This window comes from Ambystoma mexicanum, chromosome 3q (genome assembly GCF_040938575.1).
Source record: "Ambystoma mexicanum isolate Mex_15411 chromosome 3q, UKY_AmexF1_1, whole genome shotgun sequence".
NCBI classification, from domain to species: Eukaryota; Metazoa; Chordata; class Amphibia; order Caudata; family Ambystomatidae; genus Ambystoma; species Ambystoma mexicanum.
This window is the reverse complement of record NC_090926.1, coordinates 1,097,507,492-1,097,533,710: the sequence shown is the minus strand read 5'-3', so window position 1 is coordinate 1,097,533,710 and position 26,219 is coordinate 1,097,507,492. Positions and strand designations below refer to the sequence as shown.

At 43.9% G+C, this 26,219-nt stretch overlaps 1 protein-coding gene across 1 annotated transcript in view; it reads right to left on the bottom strand.

Annotated features, from left to right (window-relative positions):
• The window catches only part of LOC138447639 (ultra-long-chain fatty acid omega-hydroxylase-like), a 368,008-nt gene that overhangs the window by 104,593 nt on the left and 237,196 nt on the right, over positions 1 to 26,219 (bottom strand). The window contains exons 4-6 of the mRNA XM_069603846.1: positions 23,316 to 23,369; positions 15,349 to 15,476; positions 13,593 to 13,714 (exon numbers count right to left, since the gene is read on the bottom strand). Coding sequence (XP_069459947.1) covers positions 13,593 to 13,714; positions 15,349 to 15,476; positions 23,316 to 23,369 — 304 coding nt within the window. The remainder of the gene's footprint in view (positions 1 to 13,592; positions 13,715 to 15,348; positions 15,477 to 23,315; positions 23,370 to 26,219) is intronic.

The following is a 26,219-nucleotide window of genomic DNA, read 5'->3' as shown; positions in this document are numbered from 1 at the left end:
TGCAGCGTCAGCTCTGACCCATGTTAGTGGGGGAACTGATGCAGCGGGGATATCAGGGTGTAGGCAGCACACACAGAAGTGGGCCACCGTAAAGGGGTGGGTTGGTGTGGGGTCGGGAAGGGAAATGCGGGCCTGGGGATGCGGGCAAAGTGATCTATCTGATCACTGCACTGTGCCATAATTGGCATGAACATTTTCGTCGGCGCAGTTACGGGCGGAGCAGTGATCACATAGATTCTATGAGTACATATTTATGTTTCACAAATGGAATAATGTGGAAAAGCAGGAATGCACATTGCATTTTCCCTGAAAATATTGAAGGAAGCAGAACTAAACCTGAAACATTTCCTGTGTAATAGGGTTATTCTGAGAGCAGAGGAAACAGTGCAACCTATACCCCATCTAGCATTTAGGATATTTGCAGGATATTTTAGATGCTCTGCGAGTCCACGTTAGGATTCACCACATGCTTAATGTTCTTAACATGCATACCGGGGAGGGCTGCCCCCACTCCACCCCTTCCTGGATGCAATCTGATAGATTACACCTGGTGCAGCAACATGGGGCACACGACATCAAACTGCATGTAGCCGAGTATCAAGGAAAGTTCACACATTACAGCACAGAGTGCAGCCTCACATGTGCTGTGTCTTTGCATGTGTGCAGTGGCCCCAGGTGCCGCACTGCTCAGAATGTGCGATGGGCACAGTGTCCGTGTGTGGCTTCAGAATAAGGATTTACGTGGAAAGCATGGAAGATACGTGGTCTAAGGTGTTTAACTTTCGACCAACTCCTCAACATTGTCAGACTTTGATCCATTTCTCATTGGGAATAAAGAACAAAATAAAACCTTTGTTTGCAAACAGGAAAACCACAATTGGGAGTGACCCTAAATATTGTGGGTAACCTGGGGGCAGTTCCTGCTACATATATGTGTGGAAAATGAATAAATTAATAGAAAACGGAAGATCATACAAGTTCGTTTTCAAAATGTTTGCTGTACACATTGCACCTGTGGGAGCTGCTGCAAAGTTCACATGTTCATACGTGGAAATAAATAGTGTCTAACCCCAGTTCTTTCTTTTTTTGTGATTTGCCATACACAATGTTGTCTTGCTATTTTGTACTGAAAGATCTGACAAATTATTATACAGGACCCATTGAAACACTCCAGACAAATAATCACATACATTTTCAACCGCCTTAACAAACATATGCTCTTCCATCCCTTTAATACATCTCAGGGCCTGTCATTGTCCAATTCTCCAGCATTTTTTTCTCTACTCTGACAAAAAGCAAGCAGCATACATTATAAGGAGGCCTCAGACATCATTAGCCTAGTTTCTCTCGCTCAACATTTCAGGTTCCCAGATCCCGCTAGTACATTGTGTTGTCAAGAATTACTGCACCTGTTTGGGGCTAGGTCTGTGCATGGTTGTGGCCAACCACAGGAGCTTTCAACATCAAAGCCTAGAGCACCAACAAGATTATTACTTTTTTCTTACTCCATAACCTTTAAGGGTCCACATGTTGTGAGAAGGCCTGGTTGAGATCTAGAACTATATCAGCCCGAAAAGGAAACTTGTCTTATCACTGTGTGGAGCCACCTACAGAATACTGCCTATTATGGAGGGGTAAAAAAAGAAACCCTAATTGCTCAAGATATATGTTAAGCAGTGATCGACCTAAATGGTGCAAACTCTGCATGGCAAGTCTTATGATGACAGATGGATAGATGTGTTAGGAGAGAACAAATATGTTGGATTAACTGACGTTTAGTACAGGTGTGGCACTAGAACAAGTAGCCTTGATGTGAGTTTGTTTGAGAAGATGTTCAGGGAAAAGGAAATCAATGAATTCTAAAGAAAAAGGGCTGTGTCCAACTGGGTTTTCGGAATGAACAGTGAATGTGAACATAATCTCCATTCAAACTGGAGAACATCATTCTTGTGAATTCACTACACATGGATGCACCAACCATTCACTGTATTTAAACTTAATGCACATGCTTCCCCACTTGACCTTCGATTCTTCAAGCATATTGTAGGGTCCCCTTCCTTCTCTCTGCTAAGGTCCTCACCATGAGTATGATGGTAAAAGTAAAAACACCCAGGTAAATTTATTACCACCTACTCTCAAATACCACATATTTTGGAGTTAGGATCACATGGGATATTTACAGCAGGGTGCACAATTTCAAGTTGCAAGTTACTAGCCAGCCATAAAAAGTCACTCGCCTCAATTCTATACATACGGACAGCACATGGGACCTCATTACCAGCTGGGCAGTATTCCGGCAGTAAATCTGCCGGAATACCGCCCAACTGAATTACCGTTACTGCCACTTGGCCCAACGGAAATACCACCGGTGGCAATGTAAATCCCCATTTTTTAAAGGCCCATAGGCCTCTATGGGGCTTTTTTGGCAGAATTACCATGGTGCATTCCACCATGGTAATTTCGCTGATTTTGGCGATATTGCGGCAGAGAGTTGGAGGATTCACCTCCAGCACGATGATGGAGGACAGTCCTCCAGTCCAGGGCCATACTTGCAGTATGGTGCAGCGGGAACATCAGCGGAAATTCTGGCACCGCCAATTCTTTTCTGCTACGCCATACTTGTAATGAGGCCCATCATGTCTTACTCGCCACAAGACAATTATCATTAGCGAATGGCTGGAGGCGAGTGCATATTTTTCACCCTGCTTACAGCATGTGGTACATAAAAAGCAATGCACTGGAAGAGAATGCAGATTGATTCCACCATGAGGTGAGTTTTCTGTAGCCATTGTTGCAAATATCCCATGCAATCCCATCAAATAATTAGGCGCCATTATAAAAACAGGAGTTATTTAAAACACCCTTTGTTTTAGTCTTACCACCATCCTTAGCAAGCCACTATAGCCCCTGTGCCAATCTGGTTTCTGGCTCAGGTACCTGCTGGTGTTCTTTTCAGAAAGCATTTGGCATTGGTAGAGGCAGCCTTACCTAACGCAAAGCGGTCTGCCCTATTTTAGCAATGGATGACAATGGTTCACCCATAATATTCACACTACCTTTCCTCAAAGTAGGGACGAGTTCTCTGTGTATTGGTGACTAATTTATACTTCTTCAAACAAGGTCGTCAAGAGAGTTTCTGGGAGTACCCTAGCATTGTTCAGCTAAGCTGCATCCTACAGAATTCATTCTATCGACCCTCAACTCTCGGAACACATCTGACTGCCTCTTGGTTTCAGGATTGTGGATGCTATGGAGAAATGCACAAGTTTCAAATGATCTGAACAGGGTGCCATTTGAGGAAAACAGCACCATCTACTCTGAAATTATTTTGTTTTTTCGCTTGGCGGGACACACCTGAAACTTGATTCACCCAGCAACCCCTTTTATCTTGATGAGCAAATTTCGTGGATTCTTTCGATAAAGCACCTGAGCATACCCCTTGCATGCTCTAATGGTTTGGGCTGGTTCAGAGTTTCCTGATTGTGCACTCATATGACTTAAAACCCACGGCAATGGCATTTTCCCATTCACCTATGATTGATGGTTCTGTCTTGTGAGGAGAACTAAAATGTCCTCCTAATAACCAAAAAGACTTCAACGCAAGACTCAAATTATCTCCAGACCATTATTATAGTCATAATTTGGGTGATTGTTCTACCTTGTGAAAGAATTCTCACTTAGGGAATAATGGGGGACCGCTCCCCTTAGCCCTGCATCCTGCTGGTGATGCTACAAAACAGTGGTTCTGGGGAGAGAACTCAGTGCTATGTGTGTGTGTTGGGAGAAGTCCAGGTCGCTGTAATTATTCTTCCCCCTGTAGTTCCTTGCGTTGGCTTGGCTTATCTATTTTTGCATTTAACGGCCTATGAATCTTTTTTATTACTATGATGTATTTTCTTTTCTATGCACATGTGTTTTTTTTTACCAGGGATTTGATGTGGGCATCTGTAATTTCAGCAGGGCTAATGCTGCTCTTGATGCTTGTCAGTTTATTGTCCATTCAGTGTTTGGTGATCGAGAAGAAGAGTTGCCGGATGCGTGTCAACGGAATATGTGTCGACACTCATCCCTGTGTCAGATATTAGGTAATGTTGTGTCTTTATGAGGAAGTTAAAGAGTCTCTGCCGGAATGCTAAGCCCTAGCCACACACGGATGTTCTGATCGTTTTTGAGGAAGGAGCTCAACACAGTGAGTTGAGTGTGTTGGTTATTTTAGAAGGAAGGTGTCATGTCGCGGACGTGACATTCAAACCCGACCACACCATTATGTGGGATGCCCCGTGTTAGGGCCATATCCCAGGGGAAGTGACGTTGGGTCTAGGGAGGCAGGCGAGGGGCAGTTCCGGTTGTTTAGGGGAATCACAGAAGATAATTATATTAGGGTGATTTATGGAGTGCCTATAATTTATTTGTTGCTCAGTATGGGGTTGAACAGAGGCGGGTTGAGTAGTGATTGTAAAGCCCACACACCTTTACATCTGATGGATATAAGTCCCTGCTTCATGTCCAGCGATGCTGTCTTGGTGCCATGTCTAGTTCTGAAGATGAATGACAGCTACATGGAAGTGTCTGTGTTTCCATGTCTTTAGTTCATGCTTACTGTTTATGTGACCATCCATATATTTAGGAGTTCAACTCCCACCAGCCCTAGCCAGCATGTTCATGGTCTAGTAGGCCGAGTACTCCCTGTGAGCTGGGTCTTTATAGCTTAATTAAAGCACATTTTCTTCTCTTTAGACACACAAAAAGTGTGAAATCCAAGCTCCAATCACAGTAGAAACCCACATTATACTATTCATATTTCTTCATCACGCTGCTTCCAGCTGACTAGCCAATCAGCAAACTTGTAATGGAGGATCCACCAAACTGTAAAGGTAGAGCTGGACGAGCCTGGTGTGGCTCGGGCGGTCCCATTCACATCTGGGGCTCCAGCCTGACTCTCCTTTCGGGTCTGTGCCAGCCCAAATCAGAGATCGACCACGAGTCCCAATGGCTGCACCAGATCCAGGGAAAAACAAATAGTTTAAAAAAAATGTTTTTTAAACGCTCCAGAAATGCAGGCTCATTATTGAGCTGGTGCCTTTAAGTTAGAGGTATGCAACATGTGGCTCTCCGCATGATTTGTCATCCTCATAGGACTGCCACATTATGGGATGCGGACCAACACTCGATGGAAAGTTATTACAGTTGCTTACTGCCTCTTGCAATTCCACTGTGTGAACATTAAACAATACCGGCACCATGGTGCAAACCTGTTTCAGGTTAAGATTAGTTTTTATGAAGTTTTTATGTTAGAACTTTTTATGTTTTATGTTTTATGTTTTTATGTTAGAACTAAGCAACCCTTCCTGGTCTAACCTGAGTTGTACCAGGGTATGGGGTATAAATGTCTGATAAAAAAATATAAATTCTGGATGCAGATCCCAACTCTTCAGCTTTGCCCAAAGACCCTGGTGGTTCACAGTATCGAAAGCCTTAGTATAATCATTAAAACAAACATATAACAGGCAGTCCCTACTAACCAGCGAAGGGCCATATGTTTGCTAAGGTGCCAGCTCCCCTTCTGAAGCCCGCCTGTTATTTACTCAAGATTTTTCTATCCTTTATCCAGGAGTCCTCTCGAACGAAAATGAGGAAAACATCTTTGCCGTAGTATCTATCATTGCGATAGTTCTATAATTCTCTGGAGCATCCCGGGCTCCTTTTTTAAACACCGGTCTGAAGATTGATTTTCTCCAGCTGATGGAAATTTTTCCAGTTTTCATAATGATCTTAAACATGTTATACATGATCTGGGCCCAGTCCTCTGGGTCCTGCTTAATCAAGATGTTAGCTAACCCGTCAGGGCCCGGTGCTCTATAGACCCTAACTATGGGTTCCTCAATATTTTCAAAAGTAATAATGGCAAAGGTCTTTCTCCTCAATGCCCTCAGAGCCCCTGAAGGGTCCGGCACTTGCATTGCATTGAAATATGTCCCTTTAACGTAACGAATCCAAGTGCTCTCCATAATGGGATTCACTTTCTTTTTGTAAATGCAAGGAATTGTATAGCGCATGATTATTGCTTGATAACGACCCACATTTATTTAGAATTGTTAGTGCACAGCACATTTAACATGATCTGTACCTGGGTGGTCGCAACCGACCCTTTATGCGCTCTCACCCAGTTTTTATAATGTGTCTTTAATTGCATGATGATATTCATTGATTCTAAACCATCCCGGGTAGACCTTCTAACTTCTCCCTTTTTAACTGTTTCTTTTTATTTACTATGACCACATCATTAATTCTATCTTTCTCCATCTTAACAAAAGCCAATTTTTCTGGGCCGCTATTCTCAATTGCACAGCCTTGTGCAACCACCTTTCATAACCATCATAATCGCCCCAAAATTAGGGAAGGCTTCAGTTAGGCTGCTCTTGAATATTCTTTCTTTAAAAGGCATAACATTTTTCTCCGATCAAAGTATTCGATTTCACACTGAGTTCACTTCCCAGGATCCCACAAATGTATCATGGCTCTTTCTTTTATCACCTTGAAGGGAGAATCGAAGTACCAAATGTTCACTAAGGGCAGTTTTACACAATCTGAAATTGGATACAAATTGAAATAAACATTTTTAAGGTTGTACATAGTCTAGCCTTGAGCTACTATGATCGTTGGACCAAGTATAGGAGAGACAGTCATTCGTGCCCTGGATCAAAACTGCACTATATCCAAAAATACAAAAAGTGACATCCAGTCATCTAGATCAATCAGAATATCTGCCATGATCTCTAGTGCACAGATGTCATACTTATTACTTATAATTTCGTAGGAGGATGACTTACCGAGTTTCCCCATGTCAAAGCTAGACTTGTAATCTAAGTCCCCCACCTTAAGAAAGTATACTCAGGGGTTACTATTGTAGGGGAGCAGGTGGAGGCCTCTCCTCTGGTCCCTGCACCTTCATCACCAGACTATTGGAGTAGCAGATGAACAGCTACAATTAGGAACCCATTCATGAATCCATGCAACATTCCTTTAGCACGTCAAGTGTATGAAAGACGATATGCACTCAGGCAGCCATTCAGAATATGCCCTCACGTAGAGGCAGAAGAAGAGAATGCTACCAGGAAGGATGTTCACTACCAAGATGCCAGGATGAGGCTATGAGTAATATGGATGAATTCTAAATAAAGTCTGTTGTCAACAGAATGATGTCATAAGGAAGATGTACAAACCTATGCTGAAACAATATGAAAATACTTAAAACTGATGAGACTGAAACACTAAGAGAAACATGTACCTAAAGACGAAGTAATCATGAATATAAGAAGATGAAGTAAACATGCTGACCAATAACTGTAAATAGGATGTAATGCAAGGTAGAAAAGGTACATAGATGTTTGCTAAAAAGAGGTATATAGATAACGTTAAGAACAGCCATTGGAAAAAAATGGACGATGGTCTATGTCAAGAATCAATCCTGCTACCTCAAAAGATGAGCTTCGTATTGCAAATTGAAGAACTGATGAAGAATCTGTTTTTGTGCGCAGAATAAGGGAGTGCCTGGGATCAAGGGGGTTATTTCGAGATATAGCTGCAAGCATCAAAGTGAGTTGAATGAATAGACAATGTGCACAAGACATCTTTCTGCTAAGATTAGGAGAGAAAAGGACATCTGCCAGTTCTTAGTATTGAACAATCACAAGGGCAAAAGCCTAGGTGAGGGGGAGTGAGCAAGTCTCTAAAGGCCAGAATGGGTAATGGTACCCTGTTCAATAAAATCAAATGGTCATAAATAAGAGGCTAAAATGGATAACATCATTGTCTCCTACCGGTACGACGTTCTTTCATCGTCAGGCATTTCAAAGCCTGCGGTGTAAACGTGTTTGACAGTTCATCAAATTTTTTGGGGGGCAGTGGGAAAGGGCAGATAATTGGTGGGGGGTGTTGGGGTTAGGTAAAAATAGGTGCAGGAGGGGAGTATTGGGGGGACCCCCCAAAAAAAAGAAATTCGATGAGCTGGCAAACACGTTTAAATTGCAGGCTTTGAAATGCCTGATGATGAAATTACACAGAACCCTCCTAACAAATGACTCAGAAGTCGAAAACAAGGGCTATTCATTAAAAGCTCCGATGGAGATAACGTCTCCTTATACTTCCTGGAATGTTCCAGGACAATTAACAGACTATGAGGTCAACTACAAACAGAAGGCCTGGCTAAGGATCGGGTTGATGACATATGATGGACTAATTGGCAAAACAAGGAATGAATTGATGCATTTCGAGCACCTAGGTTTCATTTTCATCCACGTGCTGCTAAACAAGCCGAAAGTCCAGGGTTGAATGGGGTTGCCAACCAATCATAAAGCCTGCCAAGCACTTTCACATATAATGTTGCATTTACCAACCCGCTGCCCTATTCTTTGCTATAATCACTATATTACGGATGTAGAAGTAGCTCAGGGCGTGTCCTACATACAATGAGATATTAACACTTATATGATTCTATAATTAGACATGTTTCCCTAATCCAATACATCCCGTTAATAGGTTTTGAAAATGCCACATAGGATGATGTCATGAATGAAGTCTATAAAAGTATATACACTTTGAACAAACAAGATAAGGTGTGAATACGCGTGCATCTATTTTGATAGCTGTTACGCCTCCCTGATTTCTTTCATTGAGATTAAAGAAGCATTTTACCATCTTCCTTGGATCTGTGTGGTTATTTGGTCTAAGATATTTACTGGTAATTCCATCTAGTGCATAGAGGATGCTTCAATGTGTCAGAGCACACTATAAAGCCATTCCTCTATGGTATCTTTAAGGACACAAATAATCCCCTCCCTCCGAAAATTACCTGGGGGGGCTATAAACGTTGAGAATCAATACTTGCTGGTCATGAGTTTCCACTTTAAACAGGACTATGGCAGCCAAGATGTTGACACTTGGAGTTTTGAATACATGTTCTTTCATATAAATATTGCTCTTAGTCCCTATAATTAGAACCCCTGACAGTCTACCCATGTTATTCCACATCACTCTTCCCTGTATTATGTGATAGTCATCCAGATGGTATTTATCAATCATCCTCATCTCAGGAGAATAGCGCAGGGGTTATGCACTCGACTTGGAACTAAGACGACGCAGAGCAACACAGGTTCGATCCCCGGTTCCACGCTTATAAACCTCTGGGTATTAAGCATGTTATAAATAACCAATTATTATAATTATATCCAGGTCTCCGGTAATAAAAAGAGATCTGAAGCAAAAAGAAAAGCTTGTCCCCTGGTAAGAACAGTAAAAGAACTGAACCCTCTTGTATTGAAGCACATAAACTTCAATAGTTTCTCTCCATTTTCTATTTTGTCAAGCTACCTGGTTGAACACACTTTCTTCTTCTTGACACACATGGTTATCGTACTGATAATTTTTTCATTTATAGCAGCCATAATATTATGTGCAAGATAATCAATATCATGTGCAGCTAAATTATGGGGCACTTCCTCCCTTTTCGGTTGTCTCAGCATCTTCCCTTTAGTAATCAGATCTTGTTTTCTCTCTATAGAATAGCCCCTGTCTAGCAGTTCCTGGAAGTGGACAAGAATCAATGGTACTATTAGTGGAGACATCAATTGCACAATTGCCCAGGTCACCTCGTCAATAGAATCTGGCATTTCAACTAGCAAAATGTCTATAGATGTAATTATTTGAAGTGATTTGCAATGGTTTAATATATCCAGGATTTTATTGTGATTCAGGAATGGGCTATTGTTATTTGCAAAGTCATCTAAAATGTTTATTTTATTGTCTAGATATGTCTTGCCCCATTGTTCTTCGAGGGTATAATGAAGTCTGTTAGTTGTCTTTTTTTATCAATTGACTCCTCTGGTTGTTATTTGGAGGTTCATTACTTTCTATTTTCTGTGTAGAGCCTAGCACAGTCTTATTAGCTCTCAACTGGAATGTATCGACCGTCTTTGGATTTGACACTTGGGACAAGGCCTCAGTTTTGTCCCTTGCAGAGGAATCCAATGAGTTATGTTGAAGGATCTTGTTAAGATCACTCCATGAGGCAGTTGTTATCTGAGCCTGAGTAATCTAAAAGTGGGTGGATGTTTCTCTACACCCTGAGTATGCAAGGGGGCATTAGTGATCGACTGTGTTTGACGTGCAGGTATGTTAATATGTTTGCTAGTGGCTAACAGTTTTTTTTATAGATCCTTTTGTTTCGACTGTGGCTCACCATAACTATGTTTAGTTGGGGAGAACGTGCCATGTATACTTATAACAACATTACAGATGCATAACTGAACGCTTTTCAGAGATAACAGAACGGATATACAGTGGGGGATAGGCTACCCAGGGGCACAGAGGAGGGGTACAGCTGTACCTGGTGGTGGGGAGGAGAGAGGCAGGCAGCGTTAGGCGAGTTGGGTGGTGCGAGGGGCAATGTGATGGCCAGGGTGTTGAGGAGGAGAGACGCCTTGAAGAGGTGGGTCTTCAGTTTTTTTCAGAATTGTAGGAGCATGGGGGTGAGTGTGATGCTGGCAGGGAGGAGGTTCCATAGACTTGGGGAATAGGCAGAGAAGGTTTGTTTTCTGGTCTTTCTTTTTTGCAAAGTTGAATTTCATGTCTGCATGTGTCCTGCCTTCTGGTGGTGCGCTGTACGCCGGAGATGCTGAGATTCTCTGTGAGGTAGCTGTGTGACTTGAGGGCGACTTCCTTACAGATGATGCAGTAAGACCTGAAGGTGATTTGTGTGTGCAGTGGGAGCCAGTGAAGGTCGATGAGGGCTGGGGTGATGTGTCTTATCTGCATAGACCCTTGTTGAGGCGAGCGGCCGTGTGTAAGACACATCGAGGAGTAAATAAATCCCTATTTAGGTATACACTCCATACTTGTCATTATTATTATTATTATTATTATTATTATTATTATTATTATTAATTAATCAAATCTAATGACCATCTAGGGAATATTTAGCAACCAGGTTATAGATTTCTCAGGATTTCTGCAGATCAATTTGCATATCTGGCAATGTTACTCCAGCACTTTTCCTTGTCTTTCCATCAGTCTCTTCTTGCCATTAGATCATCTCACAAACCTCTAAGAAGTGATCCAAACAGAACAAAATGTGGGAGATCAATTGGAAAAGGTTAAGCTAGACTCAATAGACAAAAAATAAGCAGTCCTAACCCTGCCTCCCCCTGCAGTTTCATCTATTGTTGGGCTGAACATTGCCACCTTCTAAAGATACCCTTCAGATGTGTCATAACTAGATCATTGTTGCCTCTGAAAGAATTCCAAAACCTAATTCTGTTCCAAATATTGACCCTTTAAACTGTATCTCTTAATAGGGAATGAGGATGCATTTCCAGATGTCCATGAGCAGATAACCTGCCAAACAATATTTTTTACCATTCAGATGACATTTTCTCTTTCTCAAATGACTGAATTCATACCATCCAATCGTCCAAGTACAGGTGGTAATGGGTACCATTGTAGTGAAGAAAACCCACATAAATGTACATGCCACGACCTTTGTAGATATGTTAGGGTGTATGTCATCCCACATAGTAACTCCTTAGAGGCATAGTGATTCCTCTGGCCAGAGAGCATAAGAATTGCATCATTTTCAGGCCAAAAGACAGACAACGTACATAGTCAGTTCACACAGATCTCTTTCATCAAGAATTTGCCGTTTTGAATTTGATGGCCTTGCCATGTTTAGTTGCTTCTGAACTAGGTGGCATGGTTTTAATGTTTTAGAACCAGGGAATTGAATACAATCTGATTCTCCACTAAGAAAGAGAGGCTATTGCACCTGTTTCATTAGCAAAGAGCTGCTAGATGCCTCTAACAGTGGAATCTTCCCATGAAGTGGGGCATTCAGGGTTGCAGAGCCCATGTGTATGGAAGATAATCCAAGATGTTGCCCTGTCCCGTTGATATTTGCTGCCTGGTTTTCTGAAATATAACCTCATATGTCTATCTAAAAAGGCAGACATATTACCTCCATTCTGCCTGGTGCATTCTGCTTAGCATTGTCAGGTATGAGGTGCTGACCTGGGATGAAACATTTGAAATACCTGGATTCCCCATTTCGAAAACCAAAGCAGAGAGACTGGACGTCCCCTAAGACAAAATAGGCTGTGTACAAAATATATGCTTTGGATTGCAGGGCAAGATAGTTTCTAATCAAGGATTTCTTCAAGGCCACATAGATGTTCCGTCGCATCCTAGGGGAGAGGCTGTCGGGGAAACTGCAGTGTGACCCACCAAATGAAATCATATTTGGTCAACTTGCACTTGTATTGAAGTGGAAAGAATTGGACCCACTCATTCCAAATCATGCATCTTCATCAAGAACTTTGAAATTGATTTTCTCTTGACTCTCCCTTAAATGCTGAATCAAGTCTCCCACCATCTCCTTATATAATTAGCTGACTCTTGCCTCAGCAGCAGAAGAAGAAGGGTTCACTATGATATGGTATGCCCTCTGCTAGAAGATCATTGTATAATCATTTAAACAATGTTTTCATTTAGTCTTGGGAGTCCCTAGAGTCCTTGGATCTAGATGACCTTGATCTCTAGAGTAAGTGATCTGTTTCCCTGTCCTTCCTTTATTAAAACAAAAAGTTGACTAATTAAATTATGGCAAAAGTACAAATATGTTCTATGCAACTAGAAAGAAGATGAATATAGACAGAAAGACCCCATGGGCCGTTAATGCCCATCGACTGAATGAGGCCACCAACCATACTCCCTTCCACTGTCCATCAAAATCAGATGGATTGGTGGCTACGGCTTCCATAGGATGTCTTTTCGGATAAGCTCAAGTTGAGCATGCTACACGCTACATGAGCTTTGACATGGTGACACATTCTCCCCACCCAGGACCCACAGTGTATGATTTTCACCCAGGTTTCCTGGTAGACCAGATTGCAAATAACCTCCAGTAAGATCTGAATAAAGAGTGGACAGGCCCTTGCTGGAAGACCACCAGTCACAACCAACTTCTGGCGGGGCATGATTCCCAATAAGGGACACTGCACTGAAGGGCAGAGACCTGCATTAAAAGAAAAAAAGAATTGAAAAATGTTCTAGTGGGATACGCATATATGCCTCTCAAGGTGTGAATATGCTTTGCACAGTAATGAATGTGAGAAGGGGATGGAACGCAGAGGAAATGAATGTTCTAATGTTGAGAGGACCATCTTCATACAGGACCTTCTGTGCATTATATTCCATTAAATAATTTTCCGACGCACCAGTGTCTCTGATAGGCCAGTAAAAGGTCAGACATTAACTTGACATGTCTCTGGTTCTGCCTGAGCAGTACAGACTTTTCAGTCTATTGCTGATGCCACTGTCAGAGTAGTACAAGCAAATGATGTAAGAGCATAGCCTGCCTTGTGTTTTCGTCACAGCTGAATAATACACTGTAGTCCAGGAAATCAAGCATTAACAAGAAAACCAAAAGTCTTTGTCAAGGTTTGAAGCCTCTAGAAAAAAGCATAGGTGATTCCAGCATAAGAACGAGAATCAATGTAAGCGATGGAGCTGCAGAGGACGGGGTGTGATGAGTCTGTACTCACTCTTGGCAGTTGCTGTTCTGGCTGAAGGTGCACTTGAGCAGACTATCCAGGGTCATAAGGCTGATGTGCTCAAACATGTCCAGGGAGACGGGGCCTGCCGCGGTCAGCCGGCGCCACTTATCCTGTCAACAGAAAATAAGTAATTACTCAACCTACAAATACATTATATCACTAAAGGAGGGGACCAATTGTTCTCAGAGAGAAATCCCCAGTCCAGGAATAATGTCAGGGATAGGAACTCTTTCAGTCTCTGCTCTCTCTCACTCTCTGTGTCTCACTCTATGGGCCGCATTATAAGTTGGCTGGTCTGGAAATAAAGTACCAGTATTAATGTGTACTGGCACTTTTCCGAACAGGCCAACTCTAGGCCGGTAGGGTGGAGGATTTACCTCCAGCTAAGAACTGGAGGTATGTCTGCTACCCTACCGGCAAGAAAATGCCGGTATTGACAGCCGGGTAATACCGGTGCCGGTAACACAGGTAAATCCCCCTGTGGAGTCCTATGGAGGTTTACAGGTGTTTCGGCCACTTGGAATCTGCTGTTAATTTTGGCAGACGAAGTGGCAGACACGGTACTACAGTTTCTAATAAGGGTCATGTCTCTATCTCCTGCTCTTTCTCGTGAGTGAGAGTGGCATTGCCAGATGCATATTGCCTAGAGCCACCCCAGGCAATTCAGACAGCATTGCGATGGTCAAAATTGAATGAGAGCATCAGTGACAGACGTATCCCCCAACATGGGGATTAGCCTGGTATTTGGAGACATACATTCTCATCGACTTGCCAGTCAGTCATGTCACCATTACACTGAGGGAGGTGAGGGCAACGGGGATAGGCTCTTCACTGGATCCTACGGTTCCGACAGACCTTGCAACAAGAGGGCCAAGATGAAGGGGCTACAACTGAGTTTGCTATTTTCAATTGTGTATGAATGAATAGTGTTTTTGTGAAACGAATCTGAAATTTTAGAAGCACTACCAACCATTCAGTGGTCGGTGTGCAAAAAGAATAAGGTCCTTATTAATAAGTGAAGAAATTGATAATTGGTTTTCTTCTGAGCATACCTATGTTGTATTTCCCCCATTGAACAGATTCTAAATAAGTATCTTGTAATTCAGCACATTTTTTAACTGGTAAATTAAGGTATTTACATTTTACTTTACAGCTATACATTTACATAACGTTTTATAACTGTTCAAAAAATAGGAATTCTTTTTCATAATATTTGTAAATGTCTTAAGCAAAATTTCCATTGATTTAAAGACCCATTCTTCTATGCATTTTAAAATGTGTTGAAATGAAACATTCAAAAACAAATTAAGATTGTTTTGGTACTTTAATTTTGTTTTGTTTTTCCTTAGAGGTTTCCTATTTTATTTTAATTTCACAAAATGTCACCACTTTTGTGAAGTCAGTAACATTTTCGGCAAACATTGCAGAACTTTCGAAACAAATGTCCCAATTACACACAAAGCATGGCGAGGACAGGACCTTTATAAATACACACATGTATGGTCCTGAGAATATGTGTGATGTGGGCAGGGAATATGCTATTGGTGACAGCTATACGTTAATTTGAGATGGAGGCAGACAGTTTAATTCAGCGATAGCCGTGAGCGGATGTGTGATGTGGGCAAGTCACAGAGTTACGCTCTTGTTGTGGCTCTATTAGCTTTGTTACCCTGAGCTGATGCATAATGTGCAAGGTGTTACTACACACTCACAGGAGTAACCATGGTGGCCGACGTGTACTCACGTGCATGATGTCTGCGCTCTGGTTGAAGATCTCCACATAGTGCTTCAAGATGTCAAAGTGAAAGGCCGGAGTCAGGAGACGACGGTGTCGTCCCCATTTCGTACCTTTACTGAGGACCAAACCGTCACCTGGAGGGCATATACAACATTAAGTAACAATCCTTCCCCATCCTGGTTATGATTACACATAGATCTCAGAGCTTCGGTAGCAGACCCTAGTGTCCGCCAGAGAGGGACAACCTATATAGACATAGTAGAAAGACATTGGAGGTCATTAGCGGCATGGCTACCCCCTTACCGGGTACCAGGTCCGGGTTCCTTGAATGAGGAATTACCGGGCTATTCCGACCTTGGAGGACCCGGTAACCCCTCATTTAAGGAACCCATCCCCTTCCCATTCGAGCCCCCATAGTGCTCAATGGGAATGGGGAGCATGCTAACAACGGGCCTGTTAATAACGGGCCCGTTGTTAGCATGCTGGTCTGCTTGCGGTACCCGGTAAGGACGCCTGGTAAAACCAGGCGACCTTCGCGGGTCCCGCGAGCAGAACTCGTAATGTGGCGGTAAGGGGTTGACGGCTCTGGCACCTTTACCGGCGCCGTTAACCCCTTACCGCCACACTCGCAATGAGCCCCATTGTGTTCCTTGGTTTATTCAGCTATGTTAGTAAATTATTCAAAGATCTAGAAGACGATACTTAAAATAAGTCCAAAGTGGCTTGATGTAGGCATCCCCAATCATAAGATCCACAAAGAATATCCAAATGAACTGCACCTGACATGTCCATTCTTTCTGTCAGATCTGCGACTGCCGTTTTATATGAACCAGTGATATCCTGAACAATCCTAACACACTGTAAAGATTAAAGACCCACCACTTTCGAAGACAGGTGGCTGCTGTCTCCTCACTTAATAAATAGCTGTTAGAGGAAGGGAATGCTGAATGAACTTGAGCAGAGGTGCTAACATGCAACTATCTGCAATGTTTTCAGTTTCAAAGTGCTTGCTCCCATATTCAGAGCCCTGCACCATGCCATGGACCCGCCCTCCAGTTGTTACCCAAACAATACATCCTCACAACATCGATCCACCCCTTTTTCTTTACCTAAAGGGGCTGAAACACACCATGGACCCATTCCTCACACTTACCCGAATGGTGCTGTACCACGCCAAGCATCCACTGGCCAGAACTTAACTGTGAGTCCCATGCTTGTGGCCACATACTGTAACTGCTCTTGGCATATGCTGTCCTTGGTGGAGGTGTTTCCTGCACTCATTTTAATTGCTACTTTACCACTGTGCTCGTCTCCACCATAGTGGCTGCTTTTCACATACGTGGGCACCATTTTTCTGTCTTGCCCCTTTCTCTTCCTTGCTGCTGCTGGCATGCACAGTTGCCACTTCACCCCATCTTTTTATGTCTTTCCTCAATACAGGTTGTATAAACTCTTGAAAATATGTTAATCCCTGGTGATAACCTGGGTGTATGATTCTTTCAGGGAGGTACTAGTTTTTACCCTGTGTAATTAAGTCTTTGTTCATCGGGGCATGCCAAAGGGGGTCAGAGCCCATGAGTGTACTGGGGCAGTTCTTATACAGTCGCACTCCATTCCTGGTTATAAGGGTGTTTGCTGAAGGGCAGCCAGGCCTTTGCCTTCTCTCTACAAAGGCGCAGGCTTTTTGTGGTCTCTTGCTTTGCTCCACTCTCCTATAAAGAGGATTATGTTTCTGGTTCCCGCCCACAGGCAGGCGACTCCTCCCTATTAGTGAGGTGTGGTCCTATTTGTTGGTCTTTGCTGCCTTCTCATCTTTCTCCTGTGACACTTCCAGTGAGTCTTTCGCAGCAGAGATTGGAGGCTTGCAATATGAAAGGGCATGATAGGTAGCAAGGTTCTTTGGGTGCTGCCATTAAGGCATATTAATATGAGGCATAGGATTCTAGAATGAATCCTGGAGTGGAATGAGAGCAAGCATAAGCTACTGCACCGAGGGGCCCATGATGGTGCGTTCTTTAAGCCAAATATAAGTCACATGACTGTATTTTGCACCCTTTGTAATTTCTAAATTTGATATTCAGAGTGCCCGCCAAAAGAGTTTGTTAAGGCACAAACCACAATTGGGCGATGTTCCAGGGGGATAAAAGAGAGGATTCCATGAAGAGGTTTGAGTCAGAAGAAAGAGTTCAATCTGGGTTTCACGGCTTAAGTTATCATCCCACATGAATCCAAGTTTAATGGCAGTTCTTTTTTTTGATGGGGACATTTTCTCCAAAGAAAGTTTGAACTGTGCACACGGTATCAATATTGTTAAGTAGGTTTTTATATCCAAGCTGATTGATCCCTGTCCTACACCCATTAAGCTAGAGCTGTTTGTTACATATGTATCCAATCATTGAGAGAGTTCCACATATTGGAATTGGTTGTCTGTGGCTGAGATGTGCACGTCAGTCTGTGTATCACTTGAACTAGTACAAATCTGTAAATTGGTGGGTAAGACCATGATCAGCTTCCTGCGGCTACAGATGCATTCTCACCAATCTTGGGAGGATAGCTCAGTGGCATCACGCTCACCTTGGAATTAAGACCATGCAGAGCAAAGCAGGTTCGATCTCTGGGTCTGCGCTTAGAAACCTCTGGGTATTAAGCACGTTATAAATAACCAATTACAAAATTACAATCAGTCTCAACTACTGTGGAAGAAATCAGATGATTATGACTGGTTATTTATCAAGCGCTTAATACCCAGGGGTTTCTAAGCGCAGACATGGGGATCGAACCTGTGTGGCTCAGCGTTGTCTGGGTTCCAAGGTGAGCACGTTGCCCCTGAGCTATCCTCCTGAGACAAGCTATCACCTTCTCTACTGCTATGCCCCTGTTCTGATAGAAATCAATAGAACCAATTCAGGGCATGATCAAAGACTCTAACTGCCACTAACTGAAAGGATTAAAGCTGAAGGCTGTCATCGACAGTGTCAAAAGCACAGAGAAATGGACTAAAATCAAAATGGAGAGAGCTCCTTAGTCAGCTGATTTGCGAATTGCCCCAGACACGAATGATGTCTGATTCTGTGCCATGAAGGGGATGAAAGCTACAGCAGGTTGACACTGATCGTGGTTGGCATAACTTTGAATGTGAATTTGCAATTGTAAGTAGACTTCTTTCTCCAAGATTGAATTTTTAGGAGTGAGGTGACTAAAGATAATTTCAAAGGTCTAGATGCCCTGCCATTTTCTCAGGTAGCAGTTATATTGTCTGTGGAGTCGGAAAGGATATCTACGTGGGCTGCTATTACAGCGGTGGGGACGAGAGTCCGCAGCATGTAGGGAGATTTAAGGATCTGAAGACATTAATGGATTTTAGATGGATTTTAGATGTATCCACCTAGGAGAAGGCGAAAAGAACAGATGGAGGGCAGAAGACCGTGATCAGGAGGAGGTAGGAAGTGACTGAGAAATCTGTACATCAAGGAAAAATACCCAGATCATGGCTAGATAAGGAGGCAGCTGTCAAGGGAAGTAGATCAATAGCTTAATAGTCCATCCTTGCAACTAGCAAAGAGTGGAGGCATTATCTGCTAGGCTTCCTCTGGAAGTTCAAGGAATGTAGCAGTCTACATTCTAGTCGTATGGATGTGGAAGAATATAAAAACATGCTGTGAATGCAGGTTTTTTTCTTTTCTCTTTGCTTTAACATGCACCGATTCAATATGGAGCCCAGCTCTGTTAGTGAATCTATTCACAGCTTCTGTACCGCAGAGATTATTGACTTTACACATATATATGTATTTTAATAGCCAGCTGTCAGTATGTGATCTGTGGAGGGAACAGGGCCCTGAGGGAAGAGAATACTCCTTCTTCTCCCCGCCACACAACGTCCACACTACGCTGGACTATATTCTAGTCAGTCTGGGGCAGCAAGCCACGTTTTGTGACGCACAATATTTGCCAAGGGTGCTGTCAGACCACTCCCCCATGTTGGCCACCTGGGAGGTATACCCGCCGAGACCCCCAATTCCCACGTGGAGACTTAGGGCTGAAGCCCTGCTCGATACAGCCTTTCGCAAACACATAAAAGATAGTACCGATGAATACTGGCAAAACAACCTGGACAGTGTAGAATGTGTCAGTACCGCGTGGGAGGCATATAAGGTTATCATGAGGGGAGAGATGATAGCTGCGGTGGGGGGGCGCCCAGAGATCCATCACGAATTCCCTGGTCGGTGCGGAAAAAGAGTGGGGGAGCTGGAGAGCAGGGCAGATTCGACTCCAGAACATATACAGGAAATAACCAAACTGCGACAAACCTGCCTGTCGCACTGGGAAACCTTGGGGAAACTAAGTTATGCTAAGCACACTGAAAGAACGCACACGCTGGGTGATAAACCCGGTAAACTCTTAGCTTGGCTTTACAAGAGGGAAACCCCTAGGACTCCCATTTGCCACATACTCAGACCTGATGGCACCACAGCGCACACCCAGGCAGAGATTAACTCAGTCTTCTTCGAGTTCTATCGTGACCTATACTCCAAGAACCTGCCCCCCACTGACACCGAGATTGAGGATGTCCTGGATAGCATAGAGCTACCCAAAATAGATTCACAAATGGCTGAAGCCCTAGACGACCCAATCACCCCTGACGAGGTGAAAGCAATAATTAGATCCTTACCATCTGGGAAAGCACTGGGCATGGATTTCCGACCTGGGGAATTCTATAAGTCATATGAAAAGACCCTTGCGCCACTGCTAGCGCAAGTATACAACGAGGCTTACGAACGCGGTATCCTCCCTGACTCCATGAGAGAAGCCATAATAATCCCCTTGCTGAAGCCTGGAAAAGATGGGACGGACTGTGGGTCATATAGATCCCCCTGCTGATTCACCAGGACCAAACTGGCTAAGTGCCAGGGCGCTCTATCACCGAAAACCTGCGCAGGTTACACCACATCATATACAGTACCGACCGAGGGACTCAGAAATATGCTGTGGCATCACTAGAAGGCCTTCGATTCGGTGAGATGGGAATGGTTATATGCCACCATGGTTAGGATGGGGATCGGACCTGCCTTCCTTAAATTGGTCTACTCCAATCCCACTGCCAGAGTGCGCACCAATAAGACATATTCAGAGAAATGGCCCCTTTACAGAGGCACACAGCAGGGATGCCGACTGTCCTCTATGCTATATATTATTGCCGCAGAGCCTGTAGCTGCATATCTCCGGCAGGAGTACGGAGACGGAGGCATTGAACTAGACGGGGAGACACACCTCGTCTCTATGTACGCAGACGACATGCTGCTGTACCTGCACAATCCCGAGCACCTCCTGCCCTACATTTTAGAGACTTTAGATTGTTTCCATAAACACACGGGCATTCAGATCAACAAAGACAAGTCTTGTCTCTACCCCCTTGCTGCATTGTATAGTGAGGAGCACAGATCCCTGCCCCCTCTAGACCTTCAATGGCAGGTGACATCCTTTAGATACTTGGGTGTTACCATACATCGTAACCCTAGCACCGAACACATTCTTAACACGGTTAGGGCTAAAGATGTCCTTGCATAGTGCATGGTTTTTTGGGGTAAGATCTCACTCTCGGTAGCGGGGTGGGCGGGTCTCCTCAAAATGGTGGCACTCCCCCGTTTAGTGCATTGCTTTTCCAACGTCCCCTTTAACATCCCCCGCTCCTTTTTCAGAGACATAAACAAACTCTGTAGGGGATTCCTTTGGCAGGGAGATAGGCACAGGGTGGCGCTGGACATTCTCCATAGACCCTATGAGAGGGGGGGATTGAAGGTCCCTAATTTCGAACTATACTACTTGGCTAGCCAACTAAGGCATGTGACGCAATGGATGGCAGATGAAACCACCTCACACACCCGACTTCTCCAACCAGCTCTGCCTCGACTGTTACTCCGAGACTTACTATGGGTTGAGAAGGGGGCTCTGAGACATTACCCATACCTGGTCAGGCTTGGAACCCAGCTCTGGAAGCGGGCCTGTAAAACAGTAGGGGCGACAGACCTGTATTCCCCGCAGATCCCCATCGTGGCAGTCGTGGCTAAGCTCTCATGGGGACACACAGAAACACGCACCCAGTGGGAACCCTATGGGGTGACAGTATTAGGAGACCTCACTTACGAACAGGAGCTCATGACATTCACTGACCTCAGCGAGTCCACAGGCATGCCCACAGGCCAGTTTTTGTTCCACAGAGCAGTAACACAGGCCATGAAGAACGGATGGCCGGAGGCCACCGACCAAGTCATTGAGAACGATATCATTGAGTCAATGCTGGACACTGCTGAGGGGGGCCATGCAACCTCCAGACTATACGAAGCCCTACTGCAGGGCACCACCAAGAATGAACTTAAATGCAAAGAGAGGTGGGAGAGGGAATTGGGCCTTGAATTTGAGGACAAAGCATGGGAGAGAATAACCCATTACCATAAAAAAATCTCTAGAAATGCCCGTCTCCAACTCATCCAGCTGTACATTACCAACAGGGCCTACCTTACACCTGACGCCATATCGAGGTTCAAAGGAGCCACAACCCAGACATGCCCCAAATGCAACGAGCCGAGGGCGGGAATGACCCACATGTTCTGGGGCTGTCCGCCGGTCCAGAGGTTCTGGGCCCAGGTGAAAGAGAGGGTAGCAAACACGGAGATTGAAGTGGAAATTCACGAGCCAGCAGCCTGCATTTTGAGAAGTTACAAGCGAAACAGTAAGAATAGGCCCCTAAATAAACTCATAGACTTGATATACATAACAGCCAAAAGACGCATAGCGATGGGATGGAAAAGCACCGCAGGCCTAAGCGAAGCCCTTTGGTGGGGTGACCTCAAAAGATGGATAGCCGCTGAGATCGCGGCTTGGGAGACCGCGATTCAGGTACAGAGGCTGGACTCCAGTGAAGAACTACTCCGTTGGTTGGCGTTAACAGTGCCATTGCTCCACCCAGCGGCTCAAGACAGCGCCTCGGTCAGTACGGACAGTCCCGGCCCAGCACGAGGTCCAGAAGAAGACTGTGGATGTAACTGAGGTCTCGGAGGGAGGGGGGTGGGGCGGGAGGGTTGGGAACGTTATATTATGTTGTTCTTGAATTACGCATACTGCATTGACTAATCAATGATCCTTTGTTTGTTACTATTTGTTGAAAACCCAATAAATAAATTAAAAAAATAATAATAATGTATTTTAATTTTGTATTTTTTTTAAAGCGCAGGTCCATAACCACGGCTACCATATCCCCCAATGGGATGTTCGACTTTGGAGACGCAGTCAAATGCAGCAATGACTGGAGGTCACAGACGTGGGTTCAATGGACCTTACTTGCGGCTAGTAGGCCTCAATGCACTAAAAAAGTACCCTTTTATATTTATTTATAGTTAACTCTGAATTGTTCTTCCCACACGCATGTTTAATACTGCATAGCAGTAAGAGCCCATACTATTTAGCTGGGGTTATAATTTCCAAAGGCTTGCTCCAGAAGTCAAATTGATACTGAATATAATATGATGATTTGGGTAATTCCTGTATTGGTTGTGTAATGCATGGTCCACTATTATAAATAGAATCCACTTGTGTGGTGTGCTATGTGTGAAGAAATATTCTTATGTACATCCTGTGTCTCTGATTTCATTCTGGAGGAGGCCTAGTAGCGAAGAGTATTGCATAGCCAGTGGCCAATGCTAGAACTGGCGACTCTGGCTTGAATGGTAATGCAGGGTGGTGGTCCTGAGACTCAATGTGTTGAAATATTTAGTAGGGCTTCTCTGCTGCTCTTGCACACATTCACTGGTGGCAGTGTAACTGTACAGTAAGCCGTGCAGAGATAGCTGTTACTCAACACAAAGTGTTGCTAAATGAGTCCTTCGCTGGAAGAGGTCTTCAACATAATCCATGGCATACGTTGAGTGCTTAAGAGTTGAAAGGAAGGACATGGTTCAAATAGACAAAAATATACCTACCCAGCCAGGGCCTTAGAAATCTCGACATCATCTCATCCTTGGGGGCGACAGCAGCTGCAGCGGAAAGAGAGACAGTCATGATCCAGAATCTCCACAGACTGATGGTGGAACAAGCACTTCATACCCAAATAACTCCTCTCTCCTCCCCTACCTATTGGGTGCAATGCATTGCAGTGTATAGGACTGCGTTTTTAGAAACCCATGACCAATAATCAAACGTCAGGTACAAATCAATGAAACAGTTCAAAGAGGAAATGGACAGAGGTAGAGAAGTAATCACAGACTCTGCAAAGACAGAGCTGAAGACAGGGCAGAATATATAGTAATGTAATAGAGGAGAAAAGGAACTGGATAGGCATACAGGTACCTTTGCACTCCCTAATATATATGGATCTAGCAAGATAGTGAGGAGTCTCAGTGTTGAATGTGCATGCAAGCGAGATCAGTGTTCCACAAGAATACCAGCCAATATGTATGTACGCAGACAAAGGGGAGTAGCGTTTCACTGCACATGTTCTGGGGGATGTATGTCTTTTACTTTGCCAGCCTTCACTTCTCCAGCACTTACTTTGTCACATTTGCTTTGGCAAACATGGACTTTTCCATTGCAATGGGAGAACCCCGAATCCCCTTTCTTTTCTCCCCATATTCTTCTCCCCTGCTACACTTTGACCCCCGAGCCTAACCTTACGCTGTCCCTAACCACATCCATTACCATCTACACAATGTGAAGAAGCAGACAGGGTAAAGGCATGACAGAGAACATGTGTGACAAAGTAATTCTCTGGAGAAGTGAAAGCATGACAAAGTTATTGTATGTGGCAAAGTAAAGGGAGGATACTGTTCTGAGAAGGGCTTCAGTACCTCTGCCTACAAAAAGAGACTCCAGGGAGACCGAACCGCAACACAACTGTTGCTCTTCAACCATCCTAAAGCTATGGCTTTTATCTAGACTACTGACTTCTGGCACAATGATTGAGCTCCAGAAGCATCTACTAAACCACCTCCTGAACCTGATCCCAAATTATGTCGTGAACCAGTTCCTGCACAGCTCACGGAACAGCTCCTAATTCCCCTTTGCCAGCCTGAATTAAATTATCAACGGGCTGTTGCCTTCATCTGTCCTCCATTATTGCTCTTGCGCTTGGACATGATGACACATTATGTCCATCAAAGCTGGACCTTCGATAAGACTTTTTTTGCAACATTTATTTACATTATGCCCTTCACCTGAAGACATAAAGGGTTGATTGGATTCAGAAACCTAAGGCACTCCAGGATTGTTTACTGCTTAGTTGGCTTCAAGAGAGGGGTCTCCTTTTGGGGCGGGTGAAAGATTCCGACTGCTCTCAGTACTTGTTTTGTTGTAGTCTGGTAGTGCATTGTTACCGAGATTATAGCAGAAATCTCTCACCCATTACAAGCTGAACCATTTACAGCCTAGATAGATGCTATACAGAGCAGCTCTTGGACTGGCCGTGTATCTGTATTAGCTCACGATGCTGCACGCTAAAGGGCACAGCGGAAATAATGCCACTAGCAGAAATCAGGGCTGTGGGGATGTGACCTTGAGAATTGTACATTAGGTACGTTTGGGCGTGGGGTTGCAGAAGAGGTCAGATCTAGAGGAAGCGAGGAGGGACACTAAGGGTGGGGAGTGAGGTCAGGCTGGGGAGGGAGAACAGGAAAGATGTATGTGAGGGAGGGAAAAGAGACAAGTTGGGGGTTATGTTCCCCTGAAAGTAAAGGGGAGGCAATAATACCAGCAAATCACATGGGATTCCCCGCACCTGCCTTTTATTATTATTATTATTATTATTAGTATTATTAGTATTATTAATAGGGTATTAATGGAGCATGGATCTAGCTTTGAGAAGCAACAGAGCACTTTACAATCATAGGAGAAGTACATGGTGCTGCTCATTCTCTTTAAATGAGTACTTTGACAGTGGGGCGTGTTGGAAGAATTAGCCTGACTCTTCGTTTCCGTATATACCACGGGACCTTCACTAGGCATCTCAGGCATCATACTGTGCCTTTCATTCACATTGCGCAAATGCCTCTATATGCAAGAGAAAGGACAAACTCCAGACGCAAGGAAACCCACTACACACTTCCAAGTAAGGCACTTTATGTATTCAATTTCATCAGCAAGAAACAAGCACTGTCAGAGGAGTTGCTAGGGTGGGGCTTAAGGGGCTATAGCTCTGGGTGTTTTGGTTGTAGCCCCAGATAGAACCTCAGGTGCTATAACCAAAAGGCTATAGCTAGGCCCAAGTCCCGACAATCCCGACATTAGCACAGCCCTGGATCTTTTCCAGGCCTAGCAACACCCCTGAGCACTGTCTTTATATCATTGGCATGCATGAGCATACTCACAAAGAAAGAAAACCTTTATCATCGAGTACATTTGCAAAACACACCTTACATTATTATGACAACTTTAGAATAAATATATCTTTTTTTTAGTTTAGAAGAAGCCCAAATATTCAGCTTTTATGCAAGCTCTATTAAAGCATTATGGAGTCAGTTATTTTCTAAATCATGTTATATTTCTCCATTCTCTTGCTTATCATTGGAGGGGTTGTTAGATTATGACCCCCCCTTGCGCACTAAAGGGACAAACACGCCTTCAAAGTTTTGAAACGGGCAACTCCATTAATCTTTTGGTACCTTAAAAGATTAAGGAGGTTATGCCTGTCATATCCAGTCTGACACCTTGCCAGTTAGCCTGTAGGAGGGGTCCTAATTAATTGTTCACATATTTATACTCACCCCAGAAATGATTGCCGGACTCTGCCTTTCAGAAAGTTCTGCCTCTACTCGTACCCCACGCGGCATAACCTGCCTTCTCAGTTATGCACGACACATCCCTCGATTGCCCGAACTCTGCCCAGGATCACA